General features: G+C 38.1%; 1 protein-coding gene across 1 annotated transcript in view; it reads left to right on the forward strand.

The window, feature by feature from the left end:
• The window catches only part of LOC127634586 (reversion-inducing cysteine-rich protein with Kazal motifs-like), an 89,883-nt gene extending 87,665 nt beyond the window's left edge, over positions 1–2,218 (forward strand). Inside the window, exon 21 of the mRNA XM_052114202.1 lies at positions 432–2,218. Within this exon, the coding sequence (XP_051970162.1) occupies positions 432–650 (219 nt within the window). The 3' untranslated portion in view covers positions 651–2,218. The remainder of the gene's footprint in view (positions 1–431) is intronic.
• Positions 2,219–17,500: the final 15,282 nt, after the last annotated feature.

A 17,500-nucleotide genomic window follows, 5' to 3' on the forward strand; every position in this document is an offset into this window, starting at 1 on the left:
TTTTAATATAAGTACATTCAAAGTAGTGGCACCGAAAATTGCTAATCAAAACAAAGATTTTCCTTGTTATTGTAAGACATTTAAAATAATTTGTAGAATTATAGCTCTGTGTTACAATATATTTCTATGAAATGATGATCAATGTGCCCATTAGTCATCAAACAATTAATTACACTCTGTAAAAAACAGTAGTTTAGTTTATTGTCTTTATTCCCAGACAAGCCAACAAATTAAGTCACTAGCATGCTGAGAAAGGTCTCCACCCCCTTCATTCCCTAGTGCATGGTTTCATGCGGTTGCATCATGCTCCAGATGTTCCTCACATTTTCCTAAAAATATTAAAGCTGTCTACAAGGACTTACTGCCCTATTTCTTCAGCGCCAGAGTTAGTGCAGCTAAAATATATGTTTCTGTCTTCTGTGTATCCACAGATTGAAGCCTGCAGTAAAGAAGCAGAGAAGATCGACTCCCTCATAAACTCTGGAAGCCCTACACTGGTGTCCCACGTGCCCCTGTCTGCCTTCCTCAACTCTGAGGTCAAACTTTCCACCATTAGTTCAGCTGCTACCAACACCCCCCTCTTTTTCTCCCTCTGTCTCTTCCTCTTCTGTCTCTTCCTTTCTATAACAGGGATGCAATTTCCCTTGTAATCCCACATTACCAAGTAACACTACCATGTATTTGACCTCTGGCCTTCCAAGGTCACTACATGTCTCGACAGGAAGCTGTTCCAGTTGGCGTTGTCTAGACAATCATTACACTGCAAAATGACAAGGACAATCAAATTCCAACTTAATGAGATGAAAAAAAACAGTACATATTTTTTCTCACATTATTAAGGACTTCTTCGCAAGTAAACTGTACTATGTTGTCTTGTAAGGGCACTGAATTCAGCTTTGAAAATGGTGGAGCGAAAAGTGTAAATGAAGAAACATGAGTTACAGATAGCACAACTTCTCAGAAGTCGGGTTTAGATGCAAGAAAATTGCTGCTTTTAAATGTCTCACTGACCCAATTGCTAATGCACATACCAGCTTTCAAAACACTATTGTATCTTAGTATAAGAAAAGACCTGAAAGTAGGGGAGACCGGGGGCAATTTGAACACATAACATTTCTTCAGTCACAAATATGATAGAGAGATAAGATGAATTCAGCACATGATTCATATAATACTCTCTGCCTGAGAAAAGGTTTGTGATATTTTCAACAATAAGATGATTTTATTCCACTATTTTTCTTCTGTCTAAAGTTTTGAAGCCTTTGAATTATCTAGAATCTAAAATCTCAGTCTCCCCTACTGTACCAAACAAGAAAAGGACAAATTGTTTGATTTTATTGTTCCTCGTAGTCAAAACTCCAAACAAAAAAGAGGAACTAAAGCCATTGTGACAGGGCGGAGGGCGGGGCCGGGTCGTGATTATACACACCCGGTCCCTTATCAGGCTAATTAAGCCTCTGAGTGGGATAAAGTCGTTCAATGGAAAGGAGGAGGCGAGAACCGGCTTGGCAATATAAATAATATTTTAATGATAAACTTAAAAAGACAAACACACACACATGATGGACATGTCCGTAAACTATCTCTCTCTCATCGCACCACCATCTGCCATCGGCCTTTATCCCTCTCAGAGGCTTAATTATCCTGATAAGGGACCGGGTGTGTATAATCACGACCCGGCCCCGCCCTCCGCCCTGCCACAGCCATGTAAACAAATATGACAATCGTACTGTTTAACCTTAAAGTGGAAACACAATATGCCTTGCTTATAAAGTTTAAATATATATATATATATATATATATATATATATATATATATATATATATATAATATGTATGTGTGTATAGATTTCTTTTTAAATATTAAGTATTGCAAAAACAAAATCTTTATGTTGATAAGAGAAGCTAAATGTTCTATTTTTAGATGTTTCTGATGAAAAAAGTCACCATGTGTCATTTTAAAATCTAGTGCTTGCATGTGTATTCTTACGTGTTTTTACAGAATGTATTGTGTTGTCATGTCTTTGAGCTGGAAATGTTGTGTATATGCCTGTACCACATTAAGGGCCACCCTTTTTTCAAACAGTATTATTTTGCTTAGGCAGCTGTATTGCATGGTGGGATGGGCCTTATTGTGTCCTGTCTGTTTGTCTTATGTGTGTAACGCTTCCCATGTATATTATTTTTATATGATAATAAATGTGATCATATTGCCTAAGGATTTCATCAGAATGCCATGTTTGATAAACTGGTTGAGACTCTGGTTGAACATTCTTGAATGTTAAAGGTGCCATACATTTTTTCCTACCTGGTCTCATGTAAACACGTTACTATACCTAGGCTTGCATTTTTGGCTCATTCAATTCAATTGTATTTATATAGCACAATTTAAAAAACAACAACAGTTGACCAATGTGCTGTACAATGTATTTGCAAGAACTTTTTAAATACAATAAAACATAGTAATATATACCAAAAATACATAAAATAACAAACAACAGAGACCATCACAAATTGTAGGCTAGAGAGAAAAGATGCGTTTTTAAAAAACATGTTGTGTTGGAGCAGTTCTGATAGAAGTCGTTAAGCTTTTCCAAAGTTTAGGTGCTGTAATCTAGATATGGAAGAATTGTTTATTTCCAAATATAGGGAATTACAATAGTCCAGTCTAGAGGTTTTGAAGTGCTTGATGGACAGAAAGGACTTCACTATGACAAGTAGTCTTAGTTGATAAAAACTGGATTTTACAACTGAGTTAATTTACTTGTCAAATTTAAGGGCACTATCAAAAAAGACCTCAAAAGTTTTATAAGACACCAAATTTTAAATAAGAAGTTTTATGGGCTTCTGAAGAGCCAAACACAATGATTTCAGTTTTACTTTCATTTAAATGTAAGAAATTTTAAGACATCCAGGCCTTTAACATCAGACAGATTCTAAGCCATTTTTATGCTTCAGGGGCAGAACAATTTGTGCATCATCCGAATAGCAGTGATAATTCAAGCCATGTTTTTTTTTTTTTAATTGAGCCTAAGGGAAGCATATAAAGAGAAAAAAGTATGGGGGCCAAAATAGAGCCTTGGGGGACACCCACAAGTCAGGGGAGCTAAACTCGATTTTTAATATATGATTGGAACCAACTAAGGGCAGTTCATGGTCAACAGTATCGAATGCAGCACTTAAATCTAAAAGAACCAGGACAGCCTGGTCACCAGAATCAGTGGCTATTAAGACATAATTTAAAGCCTTTACAAGTGCCATCTCAGTCGAATTAATTTTCTAAAACCTGATTGAAATATATATATATGTGTGTGTGTGTGTGTGTGTGTGTGTATATCAAAGATCTTGTTATCAAACAAAAACCTCTGCAATTGGTGAAGAACCACTTTCTCCATAATTTTGGATAAAAATGTAATATTAGAGATGGCCTAAAATTAGATATTATTGTAGATTCAGATTTTTTAAAAGGGGTTTAACAGTGGCATGTTTCAAACAGTCAGGTACAATTCCTGATTCCAGGCACCTATTGATACAACTAGAAGAGTGGGCCCAACCACATCAAAAACTTGTTTAAGAAAACATGGGGGGGATGACATTGCATGGAGACTCCATTGGCTTAAGTTGTTACGAAAAAATCTCCTGTAAAAACGGAAAGGAAACCGAATTGAAATGGCTAAAAATACCAATACAGTTTCAATACACAGCAGGACCATAGGATGTTGGACTAATATTTTGTCTAATTTTCCATATCTTATCAACAAAGAATTGACAGAAGCTTTCACACATATCTGTTGACTCTAGGACTCTAGGAGTTCTAGGTCTGTGGCAATTTTATCAATAAGATCAGATAAGTATATAGACTTAGCCGATCTGACTGCTTTCTGTTACTGAGATAGGGATTCCTTTAACATTTCATACAAGATCTGGAGCTTGTCTTTCTTCCATCTTCTTTCAGCCCTTTTGCAAGCCTGTCAAAGTGTCTGTCTATCGTTGTGCGTATGGCGGTAGTTTCCTGGTGAAATGAACATTAGAGGCAGTGCAACAATTAATTTTATTCACTTTTACACAAATCACGATGTAACACAATGCTGTATTATGACATTAAAACACTTTTACTATAGTGCATGACTTTTAAGGCGATACAGTTTTACTGATAGACCGTTGCACTTGCAATGCAAAGGACTGTGAGTAATACATGAGTTGACACGAGCCGAAATTGTCATAGAAACACCACTAAATTACATGGTTGCTTCAGCAATTTTGTTTTTCATTTCCCATTTGCTTTTCCAGTTAGGTTTAGGATTAAGGTTTAGGGTAGGAAGGTCGGTTTTGTTGATTTAAAACTCAATAAAGCTTTACCCTTAAAAACCTCATATAATAATCATCTCACATTTTAATGACACTATCGGTTAGTGAGTTTTGAATTCTGAAAGTTACAGTGTGCAAACGTTAAACACTTTTATTTCAAAAGATCAAGGCATTTTAGTATTTTTCATAGCATGACCTATTAAATACTACACATCTACAAAAGTATATTTCAATTAGTTCAGTCTTAATATATGATATCCCAGTAATACGTTGTAAAATAAAATGAAACTCTATTGTTACATACTCTCCAGCAGACACTCTTGAATGAAAATTCTGCTTCCACTGTCATTAAAAGTCAAACTTTTATAGGTCAGATATGCCATGTGGTGATACCTCACTCTCAGATTATTTTGACTACCGGTAGCATTGCTAATTCTGACATGCAGAACAAAGAGACCGCTTTTAGTAACTCACCTTGAACTTGTTGTGATCTGTCATCAAAGTTCTTGTCTTCTGTAAAGAACCCATATTTCCACTGCTGCAAATGTAATGAGATCAGAATCAGATGAATCCATTAGATTATTCTCTATGTGCTGTCTCGGGTGTCTGTGACATTATTAAGAAACTGGCATTATAAATGGAAGTGGAAACGATGAGGAGAGTCGATGAGTTATTTTTTCCAGTTTTATCTCATGAAATTTCTGGGACAATGGTTAAATTTTTGTAAATGACATTTCCCAGTGAAATGTCAAGCATGGGCGCCAAAAGTAAGTGAAATTATGTTTTAATCAAACATGTTTTTAAGGGGAATATTAGATGGATTTTTTAATGAGTAAAACATACCTCCCTAACCTAAAAATTTAGCCTAAACCTAACTTATATTGTTAAAACATTTAAATGCGAGGTAAACAATACAGACATCCTCAAGCTAAATCAACACCTGAACCTAACCGATTTAACCGATTTTAAGCAAATTTAATATCAAAAGCACATTTACCGAAGCAACCACGTCATTTCCTGTCACTTATACTTTCGTTTAATTTTCATGTCCTTATCTGGGCTCGGAGTCCATAGTCCAACACTCTTTCAGGTGAGCTACCGCACAAACTAACAATGTTGGAAGTGTGTAAATTTAGATGGGTCTGTAATACAAGCATTATTTTCTTATAAAAATATGAGCTGTCAAAATGAATGCGTTAATGCATGCAATAATTAAAAATATTTAATGTGTCAATTTTTCTTAATCACAATTAACGCATTTACCAAATTTCACATTAGATTGTAAAATTGTATTCAGCTCTTTGTGAGTTCTGAACACTGGTTGGAAAAGGGCGGAACATTTGCGATGTGTCCGGAAGCACATCAAATCTTATACAGTACATCTCATCAGACAAGCCAAACGTGATATGGCACTGATGATGGACCGCTGTGCAGCATGTGCGAGTTTTCCGTGGAGGGTCTGTGGACGCTCCGCTCAAAGTTCATATAATTTCAACATTGTACCCATTGGTCCTGAGCTTTCGAAGCTTCAGCTAATGATTACTTCAAGTATCATTATGTGGGCAGTGCCAGCGCTAAAAGCAGAACAAGACATTGGTCCTTTTCAGAATGACATACAGTACTTCCATACTACTATTTACATTTATGCATTTGGCAGACGCTTTTATCCAAAGCAACTTACAGCGCACTTATTACAGGGACAATCCCCCCAGAGCATCCTGGAGTTAAGTGCCTTGCTCAAGGGCCAAACAGTGGCATCTTGGTGGTGCTGGGGCTTGAACCTCCAACCTTCTGGTCAGTAACCCTGATCCTCAAACACTGAGCCACCACTGCCCAATACTATTACTATTTCTGTCATACATACAAACGACAGACACACTTTGCAACGTTGGAAGTTTAAAATGGTGCTTGACGCCCTGAAGCGAATCGTGTGAATTCCAAATCCATAATGGATTGCCACAGCCTGCTGATTAGTATTGTAAAGGATGAGGGTTTAAGAGATGTAATGCACATTGCAATAAATACACAACCAATGGGGTGAGTTCTTTAAATTTGTCAATGTTTAATGTTACTTGAATTGGGGCTATTTTAGTGGATTTCTATCTTTATACTGCGGAAGGCTTTGTTTAGAAAATGTAAAAAAAAAAAAAATTGTATTGTTACATTTTGTTTTGTTTTCTGCATTTTTACAGGAAAAGAAGTATATATATAGAGAGAGAGAGAGAGAGAGAGAGAGAGAGAGAGAGGCTTAAAACATATTTATTTTATCATTTATCATATGTCAATCCAATATGTCATCCAAAAAACTACAAAAATATAAATAAATTAAAAATAAATTAAAACACAATCCCATCAATACAGATTGCAGCCCTTTCATTACATCTTTACAACCAACATTTCGTCCTCCCCAACCTCACACAAAAAACCTCCCACTGACCACACTGCAGAAAAATCCATAATATTATTAACTAGTTTGAAATAAGCATACTCAATTTTAATTCGAGCAGTCACCATCCCTTTCAGAACTCTCTCTGCATCAACTGAACCAGTTCCCAAAATCCTGTTTTTACGTGTCTTCCAAATTGCCATCTTAGCTGTTCCCACAAGGTAATTTAATAAAACCACTTTCCTTCGATCACTGACTTTGTACTTTGGACCACTAATAAAAACTTGACAAGAAAATTCCTCACCCATGCTTTCGAAACAAACCTCTAAAAAGTTAAAAAGATCTCTTAACCTCTCACACTGGATAAACAAGTGATCAACCGTTTCCTCCGTTCCACAAAAAGGACATTCCCTCCCTACTTCTGGATTCAGGTGCGCCACGTGTCTGTTCAGTAGCTATTATACCATACATCAGTCTCCACTGTAAATCTGCAGTACGCTTCTCAATAGGAGGTTTGTACAGAGATCTCCAGCACCCTCTGAAGTCCGGCCCAAACACTTCTGTCCACCTCCATGTTTTAACCCTTCTCAAAACAGTTTGATGAGACATTTTAACACACACAATGTATAATGCCTTTTTGCCAATGTCTTGAAAAAATCCCAACTCTGGGGTTTTAAAGGACACAAAAGAATCCTCATCATCCGGCCTTTCCGTGCAGCAGAGACCCGTAATGCTGGAACTCTGTAGCTCCATCCCTGCGAAGGCTCCCAGTGCTTCTCTACAGGCTCCAGGCAGTGCTGACTGAATTTCCTCCAACATCCGATCCAAGAGACGTAAAGAACGTATTCCTGTCCTGTGCTGAATTGAAATTGCCGTCCTCCACCCATTGCCATCCCTTAGGTGTTTGATCTTTGTACATCCCGCTCTGACCAGACAGTTCCTCACACTGCTTGAAGACAAAATATTTGTTTGTATCCAAGAGTTGTGAAACAGGGGTTCTCCCATAATCCAGTCCTGTGGTCGCAACAACTCTCTGGTCACAGAAAACGTCATGTTCCACACTTTTAGCATTGATTGGTAGAATGAAGTCAAGTGATTAAAATCCAGTTCATTAACCTTCAGTAAAAACAGCTGCTTGTCGTATCCCAGATTCGATGTTCTTCTCAACAGAGCGCATGCCACATCCGGTCCACCCCACGTCCTCCTCATACAGCAGTCTCTGAGCTGCCTGTAATCGAAAGGTGCTGATCCTACTCCTTACGTCAACCAAACCTTGTCCCCCTCTTGAGTTGGAAGATACAGAGCTGCTGCAGGAATCCAATGCTGTCCTGACCAAAAGAACTCCACCAGTTTCCTCTGGATACTTTTAACAATGTCATCTGGTGGCTCTAAAACGTTGAGTCTGTGCCATAACATGGAGGCGGCCAGGTTATTTGTAACCAAAACTCTACCCCTGTAGGATAGCTCTGGCAATAGCCATTTCCATTTAGACAACTTAGCAGACACCTTCTCCAGCAAACCCTCCCAGTTCCTTCCTCTATAATTTTCTACTCCTAAAAACACTCCAAGAATTTTAATACCTTCTCTTCCCCAATGCAATCCCCCAGGAAGTGGAGGTGGCCCACCATTTTCCCACTGGCCCACAATAAAACCATTACTTTTCCCCAATTGACTTTAGCTGAAGACGCTTTCTGTAGACATCCAAACTCTCACATAATATTTGCATATCTTCTTGCCCAGTGACAAAAATAGTTACATCATCAGCATAAGCCGACACAAAAATCTCGACTCCCTTGGGTCACCTGGGACCATAAAACCCCTTAATCCATTTCTTAATTTGCATAACAGGGGCTCAATTGCTAGGCTATAGAGTTGCCCTGAGAGAGGACACCCTGTCGAATACCTCTTTTCACCGGCAATGGATAAGTCAAACCATTCCCCATCTTAAGCATTATTGAAGCCCCTTTATACATCAATTGGATCCATGAAATAAAGCAATTCCCAAACCCAAAAGATTCCAAGACTTTGAAAATGTACTCATGACCCACCCGATCGAAAGCTTTCTCCTGATCAATAGACAAAAAACCAACATTGCAATTTTCATTAATAGACACATCAATAACATCTCTTATTAAAAACAGATTGTCCATGATTGTACTGACCCGAATACAATAAGTTTGCTCTCCTTTGACCACAATATGTAAGTATTTTTTTAACCTATTGGCTAAAACTTTTGCCAATATTTTATAGTCCGAGCACATCAAAGAAACAGGGCTCAATTTTTTAAAAAACCTAGATCTCCATTTTTTGGTAAGAGAGAGATCACAGCCCTCTGACAGCTAGTTGGCAACATTCCTTTTCAAAACATTAACAACAAACTTCATAAAAGTCTTCACCTAAAACAGTCCAAAAGTCTTGTAAAATTCAGCAGGCAAACCATCTATTCCTGGTGCACGCCCTGTGGAGAGTTGCTGAACTGCATCTGAAAGTTCAGTTAAGGCTGATCATGGTGTCAAGCTTTTTCTTATCCTCAGGTTGCAACTTTGGAAGTCCTTGTAATAATTGTACCATGTTCCCAGAGTCACAGTCAGTATGTCCATACAAATCAGCATAAAAATCCATTGCCATTTTCCTCATTTCTGTTGGATTTGATGTTAAAGTTCCATTTTCCTTGCGCAGGTGAAGTATGCGCTTTTGTTGTGCAACTTTCCGCTCAAGATTAAAAAATAAGAAGTGGGAGAGTCGATGTCCTTGATGGAAGAAATTCTTGCTCTAATTAAAAGCGCCTTAGCTCTTTCCTCTAAGATGGATCTTAATTCAAGTTTCTTATTCCTTAAATCATTGGAAGCACCCAAAACATTTACATCCATCACATTTTCCATACCAATGATTTCTTTCTCCAACTGCTCAATTTTCTTTTTATCACACACAGTAGTATTATAGGAAAAATTTTGACAAAAAACCTTTATCTGTGCTTTCCCCACCTCCCACCATTGTGTTATTTTTTCAAAATTACCTTTATTCAACTGCCACAATTTCCAAAAATCACCAAACTTTTCACAAAAAGACCTATCCTGCAGCAATTTAGTATTGAAATGCCAGTAAAACCTTGGACGTGCTAAAGTAATAATGTTAAAATCTATGGTTGCAATATGATGATCCGAAAAACCGTTAGGGAAAATATTAGCATTGGATACTCTATTCATACTTGTTTTACTTATATATATTCTATCTAATCTTGCTCCAGTTACATTAGAGTCTAGTATTTTAACCCATGTATACTGTCTAATTCTCTTATTCATGTTCCTCCACACATCCATCAACTCAAATTCATCAATAATATTCTGAAGAGCATTACTAGAAGGTGGATGAGACTCCTCTCTGTTCCTGTCTAAAAGAAAATTTGTAGTGCAATTCCAATCCCCACCCATTATGATGCAAGAATCATTATCACATTTTCTTAATGCACTCTGCAACTTCCTAAACACATCCACACGATCTGAGCCATTGTTTGGAGCATAAACATTTATAAAAATAAATTTTAATTCATTTATTTCTCCAGCAACCATTAAAACTCTACCCTTATCTATTTCTTCAGTTGACAACATTTTCAGGTTCAAATTTTTTGAGAAAAGTATAGCTACTCCAGCACTCAAATTTGAGCCGTGACTGAAGACGCTCTCCCCTCCCACCATCTACACCACTCTAATTCATTATTACAGTCTGTATGTGTTTCTTGCCAAAAGAAACACTTACATTCTTAATATTGATTAATTCTGCCACCATTGCTCTCTTGCTCCTGTCTCTCCCTCCGTTAATATTTAGAGAAGCTACCCTTATCATCTCCATAGAAATTATAAAGAGATAGAAAAGAGAGAGAAAAAAATGAAGAGTGTAGTAAAGCCATCCTGAGTGATATATAAACCATTGATTCAATTATTTGAATTTACGTTTTATAGGGGTTTTACCCTTCGCAGTTTTGCAAGAAATTTTTTAAACGAAATCTCTTTCACCGACTGAGTTCATCTTCTCCAACCTTCCTCTGCCAATAACAAACAGAAGTCTCAAACCTCTTCAGATCAGAAAAATGATTCCGTACATCAACAGGTTTTCCAAAGGTTTCGATCTAGGAATTTATTTATTTCATCTAGTGAATAAACCTGCTCACAGCTTAATTGTGAAACATCTGACACATCTGAGAAATCAGATAACCCACCACCATCATCATCATCATCATCATCACCATCGTCATCCATCTCCTCATCAACCATATCTGATTGCACCTTCTTAATCAAAGATACTATCTTTCCTCTTTCCAAAACATCACCTTTCAAACCGCTTGCATCATCATTCGTCTGGCTTGTATTCTCTGAACTCTCCACAGTATCACCCTGCCCAGACCCCTGTACCACAGTATCACCCTGCTCAGACCCCTGTACCACAGTGCTTCCCTCAACAGCCACATCGGTTACAACATTAACTTTCTTCATTTTTCCTTGTTTTGTCTTACTACCAGAAGCTTCCTCTGTATCTTTCTCATTATTAGGGGACGGGTCTTCTATTATCATTCCTTCCTTCAAGTTTGAATCCACATTCTGATCCTCATTATTCACCACTGCTGCTTCATTTAGATTTGGTACACTACTCTTTTGCACTTCATTTTCCTTCCTCTTATCTGAAATATTGCTAGGGCCTGCTTCATTCTCAAGTTCAGCTCTATGAGGACAAGACAGCCTAACATGTCCAATACTCCCGCACTCAAAACACCGCATCTCTCCCGTGCTCAGCGTACATCATGTACCACTTGCCCTCAAAAACACAGCGAAAGGAGATATTCAGTGTCGGTTCATTTAAAAACATGTACACCTGTCGCCTAAACGACAACACATGTTTTAAAGCGGCATTTTTACAGCCGAGTGAAACAGTTCTAATTCCACTGGCAAGTTTTCCAAATCGAAAGCTCTCGCTCAATGTCCGCGTCAGGAATAAAAGTCGGAACGTTAGAAACCGTCACCTTCGTCGTGATTGAAACTAGAGGTTGAACAGAAACAAAAGTGCCACTTACCGATATCCCGCTCTCGATCAAACCATGAACCAGATTCTCTTCCTTCAAAAATACCACAACGGCCTTGTTCATCCGAGACGCCGAAATGATGTTCTCATGCCCCACGCGCTCTGCCACGTCCAGCAACACATCCTCTACAGGCACACCTGCCTGGGTCACACACCTGATCCCATGCCGGAGCGACAGGCCTGAGGCCTGACGCCTGCACACTCGCGTGAGTGTGAGACGCCATCCCTACCTCCGACACGAGACAACTCTCACGGAAAACAAACTCAGTGTTTTTTTTTTTTGTTTTTTTTTTTTTGTTTTTTTTTTTTTATATATAATTTTCTTTGTACTTTTTCTTTATCAATTAAAATAATCAAAAACAAGAAAAAGCAAGAAAGTGAAAATTTTTGAAACTTCCCTCTCACCTAGATCACCCTCCCATGCATTCCCTTCCCAATTCCCAGCATGCACCAGACACAGAGAGAGAGAGAGAGAGAGAGAGAGAGAGAGAGAGAGAGAGTATTTTTAAATCTTTGATTAACTGTGAAACATGCGATTAAAACATTTAGCAACTGACAGCACTACTAAAAATAAATACAATTTTACTAAAGAATATTACAACTTTATTATAAAGTTGAATTTAAATTAAACCAGTGGTTCTCAACTAGTTGGTTGCAGGTCTGTTCTGATAGGAATGCAAGCAGCAGGGGAAAAAAGTCCAACGCAAATATGAATACCAACTAGCTATCTAATCGTGCATTCACATGCTTTTATTATTTTATACAAAGCAATAAAAATACTTTGACTCTGGATACGTGCTCTAAGAGAAACTAAGTATGTGTGCACTTCAGACAAAACGGTCTGAGATCTTATTAACTCTGCAGTTACTTGTTGCCCCTCACAAAGGACTGAATTTTCATTTTGTGCACTAACAGCCAAAATCTTCAACTATCACTTCGGATCCTGCAAAGGTGTTGAAACATTGGAATAAATGGCAGTATATTTTATAGTTTTTGGAAATATCTTTGAAAACTACAGAAACATACCATGATTGCTTACACTTTTTTAATGTAGAAATGAGAACAGACATATATTCTATGTTTACAAAAATATATTCTCTCTCATAATGTTAGTGTGGTCATTTATAGAGAAAAATGTCCATTTATCAGTTAAAAATACATCTAATTACCCCATAACATAAAAGAGCACATATCTTTTGTTTTGTGTTGCTAAACAAACACAGATTAGTCAGACACACCGTAACAAATTTTTGTCAAGAATTTTGTTTAATATGACTACATAAACCTGACCACATTAGGATACACATAAAATAGATCATGGTAGATCAGGTTAAAAAAATAAAGTAACCATTGCACAGTTTCACTGTTTACAGTTTCCAAACATTGATAAAGTATTGGCTTTAGGCACAACTAGTAGATGAGAAGTTAGGACTGACCACTCAGAAATACAATGATAGTAGATGCACAATTACTCAATAAATTACTCAGTAACTGGGTGTTTGCTGTTCCTAAAAGAATGTGTATTTGTCCACTCAAATATGACAGCAAAATCCTGAATACGTAGCAGTAGTATTTCGTAACTTTGAAAATCCCCATACATTGGAAGCCGTATAAGAATCTGCTGCATATAACCCAGTGGGGATTTCTTTAAGACTGCAAGGGAAGCTCAGCTTCCCCTATAATGTCAAAAAAATAATGGTCAAATATGTACTATTGTGTAAACAATTTATTGACTAAAAATGCGTTAGAACACGTTCATCTCGAAAACGAGCTCGTTCAGAATCAGCTACATTACATATAGCAGGTCGGCTGACTCGATTTACTTCTCATACATTCCCGTAGCGTCAGTGCATTTCCCTGTTGAAGCCGAGCGTCCATTGACTTCAATGTGGCTGCTCTGAACAGTTTTTTTCAGTGCTCCGAAAATGGACGGTCATTGGATAAATGCTGCGATTATGTCCCGCCCACGGACACTCAGCATCTCTGGGGGTGAATGAGGAGTGGGCTGGCCCGGACTCCGGGCTTCCGCGTGATGATTGGAGGATCTGTCGAAAGACTGCATCTCCTTTTGATTGACAGCGAATCTGTACTATAAGAAGTCACTGAAGCTATTTCAGCGCCAGTCCCATCGCGGATTTCTCAAGTGTAGTCGAAAGACAAACTGCTGCAACCTATTTCTTTATATTTGTTTGGCGAAATTGCTAGTCAATTTGCATAATACATTTCACACAATTATACACCACATTCCTTGTTTTAGTTTTACCAAGTCTAATATATTTTGTTTTAGAGCGTTCGTTCGTTCGTTCATTCATTCATTCATTCATTCATACAGTAGGCTAGGCTAGCGTCGTACGGGTGAAACTGCGCACGATGGCAGATGGTGCTAATATTGTCGACCTGATTTTGGCGAAGCCATTTGAAAGTCTTCCTTACGAGGAAAAAATTTGAATTAAACAGCAGGGCAGATCAACACCTAAGATTGATTTAGTGCAAAAAATAGGGTAAATAAGTTTATAATGTAGGCCGAAAATGAGCTTCCCCTCTTTGAAAGACCAGCAGCCGCCACTGATATAACCCACAATGCCTGAAATTACCCGTTTACAGGTTCAAACACAAATGGTTTGAATTTTGACATCCTTCTCAAATGCATTTGTCAAATATATCCTGTGACTGTCTTGAGATATTTGCAGAGGAGCATGTCAGTGTATTATAATATGCAAAGTGCAAATGAATAAAATGTGCATTATAATGTATAAAGTCACTTCATGTCTAAAGTTATCACATTACAAATTACATTCTAAAACAATTTTCACAGACTAGTGTTTGTTTTCCTGTGCAATAATTTCAAAATAATGTCTATATTTCCTCCTTGATCATTGACATGATTACTTCAACTGTCACAGAAATACAAAGAGAAATACAGTGCATATGAATGATTTATAGATAAATAATAGGCCCATTATTTTAGGAATATTTGTACCCAAATGTTCTTAAAAGTAATTGATTTGATTTGCAGACAGCAACTGTAATCTTATCACTTTATTTTTTGATTATTATAATAATTATTATTTTTTTTTTTATATTGACTGCTATTATAACCTGCGATGGACTGGCGACCTGTCCAGGGTGTCCCCCGCCTTTCGCCCAATGTTAGCTGGGATAGGCTCCAGCCCCCGCGACCCTGTACACAGGATAAGCGGTTGACGATGGATGGATGGATGGATGGATGCTATTATAACTTTGTATTTAGATTACACACAACACTGGTTGCAACACAAAAGTTTTTTGCGAATGATGTGTTGCAATATCTGCTTTCTGCGGTCTAGAGAAGCGAGAAGAATTTTGCTTCACAAGTCACATTATATTTTACATTATCATGCCTCGGTATCTTTGAACATATTAAAAAACAAGCTGAAAACTGGCTTTGCCACAAAAAGCACTTCTGTCATCTTCCTGTTCTGTTGAATGTGTGATATATTTCATTAGTCAATGTGCCATAAAGCTTCATGAACAAAACATACTTTAGTCAAAGTCATATTTATATCACATATCATAGCCAAAATAAGAAGTAAAGGTTAGATCTCAAGGTACTGTCACCACAGCCAACAATAAGATGACCAATAGCAAGGTTAGCTGAATGCTAGTTCATTCAGACAACACCAATGCAGCAATGTCTGGAAAATACAATAATGGTGCACTTGCCAGAAAAGGAAAGTTATCGTTCATCCAAAGGCATTTAAAGTAAAGTAACTGCAGGAACAGGCTCACTTGAGCAACCTGAAGTTAAGTACTAATTATGCATATTATGCAGAAAGAAAATGTGAGGATTTGATAAACATTATAATTACTCTCATTTATTCTCATCTTGAGGGGGTACACATTCAATGAACATTGAACTCCTGTTAAGGCGAATTTGCTATTTATCCTCATAAAATAATTTTGTAAGCGAGTTGCACTTTTGGGCACAGTTGGCACAGGCTCACCAAAACTGGACAGTTAAAGACTGGAAAAACATAGCCTGTTCTGATGAATCTCAATTTCTGCTAAAGTACACAGATGATTGGTCCACAGCAGCCTCAGTTTTCTGTTCTTGGCTGACAGAAGTGGAACCCGACATGGTCTTCTGCTGTTGTTGCCCATTTGCCTCAAGTTGTGCAAGTTGTGCATTCTGAGAAGATATCCTGCACACTACAATTGTAAAGAGGATTTATCTTCGTTACCGTAGCCTTTCTGTCAGCTTGAAGCAGTCTGGCCATTTGCTGTTGACCTCTTTCAAGAACAAGGCATTTCCGTCCGTGGAGACATTTGGTTGATTAGGGTAATAATGTACCTTAAACGTTGACTCTATAATTTATGGAGCATTAACAGACATGTTACTATGCAGCCGTGGCCAAAAGTATTGGCAGTGACATAAATTTTGTGTTTCTGCTTCAGTTGTTGTGGTGTTTATTCACATTATTTCTAGATTATTGTGCATTTTAAATAATTGCAAAAAGCTTCATTTGCCAAAAAAAAATTACTTTAATCACAAAAAGGAAAACATTTTTTTTTTGGCCCTGGCACAAAATGACCAGCTAACATCATTTCACTAATCATATCAGCAGCACCTGGGAAAGTGTGAATGAGTACTAGTCAGGTGAAATCACTGTATCATTCTGATTGGATTATAAGAGCAGACTGATTGCTTTAAAAGGAGTGAAGAAGTACTTCCAATCATTGTGTTCTTGTTAGAAATGGTTACCTCTATAGAAATAAGTAAAGCCATCATCGCTTTGCATCAAAATGGCCTCACGTGCAAGGAAATAGCTGCAAAGAATATTGAACCTGAACGAACCATTTACCGGATCATCAAGAACTTCAAGGAGAGAGGTTCAACTGCAGTTGTTAAGGCTTCAGGATGTCCCAGAGTGTCCAGCAAGTGCCAGAACCGTCTCCTCCTGAGGAGTCAGCTAACTGTGTCACCACCAGTGCAGAGCTTGCTCAATATTGGCAGCAGGTTGGTGTGAGCGCATCTGCATGCACAGTGAGACGAAGACTTTTGGACAATGGCCTGGTGTCAAGAAGGGCAGCAAAGAAGCCACTTCTCTCCAGGAAAAACTTCAAGGACAGACTGAAATTCTGTAGGAAGTACAAGGATTGGACAGCAGAAGACTGGTGCAAAGTTACTTTCTCTGATGAAGCACCCTTACGACTGTTTGGGACATCAAAATGTGAATGCTACCATGAGTCCTGTGTTGTGACAACAGTGAAGCATTCTGAGATCATCCATGTGTGGGGTTGCTTTTCATCCAAGGGAGTGGGCTCTCTCACAATTCTGCCCAAAAACACTGCCATGACTAAAGAATGGTATCAAAAGTATCATTATTTTTCAATATTCATCTGTTTCAGTCCTAAATGTTAATCCTTTTCAAGAATCATAACATTTCTATCGGGAAGACACGCAGGCTTGAGTGAAGTTTAAGATGCCATTTATTTGATAAATGTAAAACAGAAAGTAACGTCTCTCTCTTTGGCATAGGCCCCGTCCGGCGGTCCGAGGGAGTTGTACCCGGAACTGTCATGTCCTGCCGGAGATAGGAGGCAGGGGCAAGGAGCCTACCCCCGCGGGACAGGGCTCAACTGGTGGTGGTGGTGGGGTGGTGGAGGTTGCCGTGTTAGCACACTGAAACAGCAATGTGATAGATTGTGAGCAGACTTATAAAACAATGGCTTACATGTGATTTGCTGGGAATT

The sequence above is a fragment of the Xyrauchen texanus genome, chromosome 41 (genome assembly GCF_025860055.1).
Source record: "Xyrauchen texanus isolate HMW12.3.18 chromosome 41, RBS_HiC_50CHRs, whole genome shotgun sequence".
In the NCBI taxonomy this organism is placed as follows: domain Eukaryota; kingdom Metazoa; phylum Chordata; class Actinopteri; order Cypriniformes; family Catostomidae; genus Xyrauchen; species Xyrauchen texanus.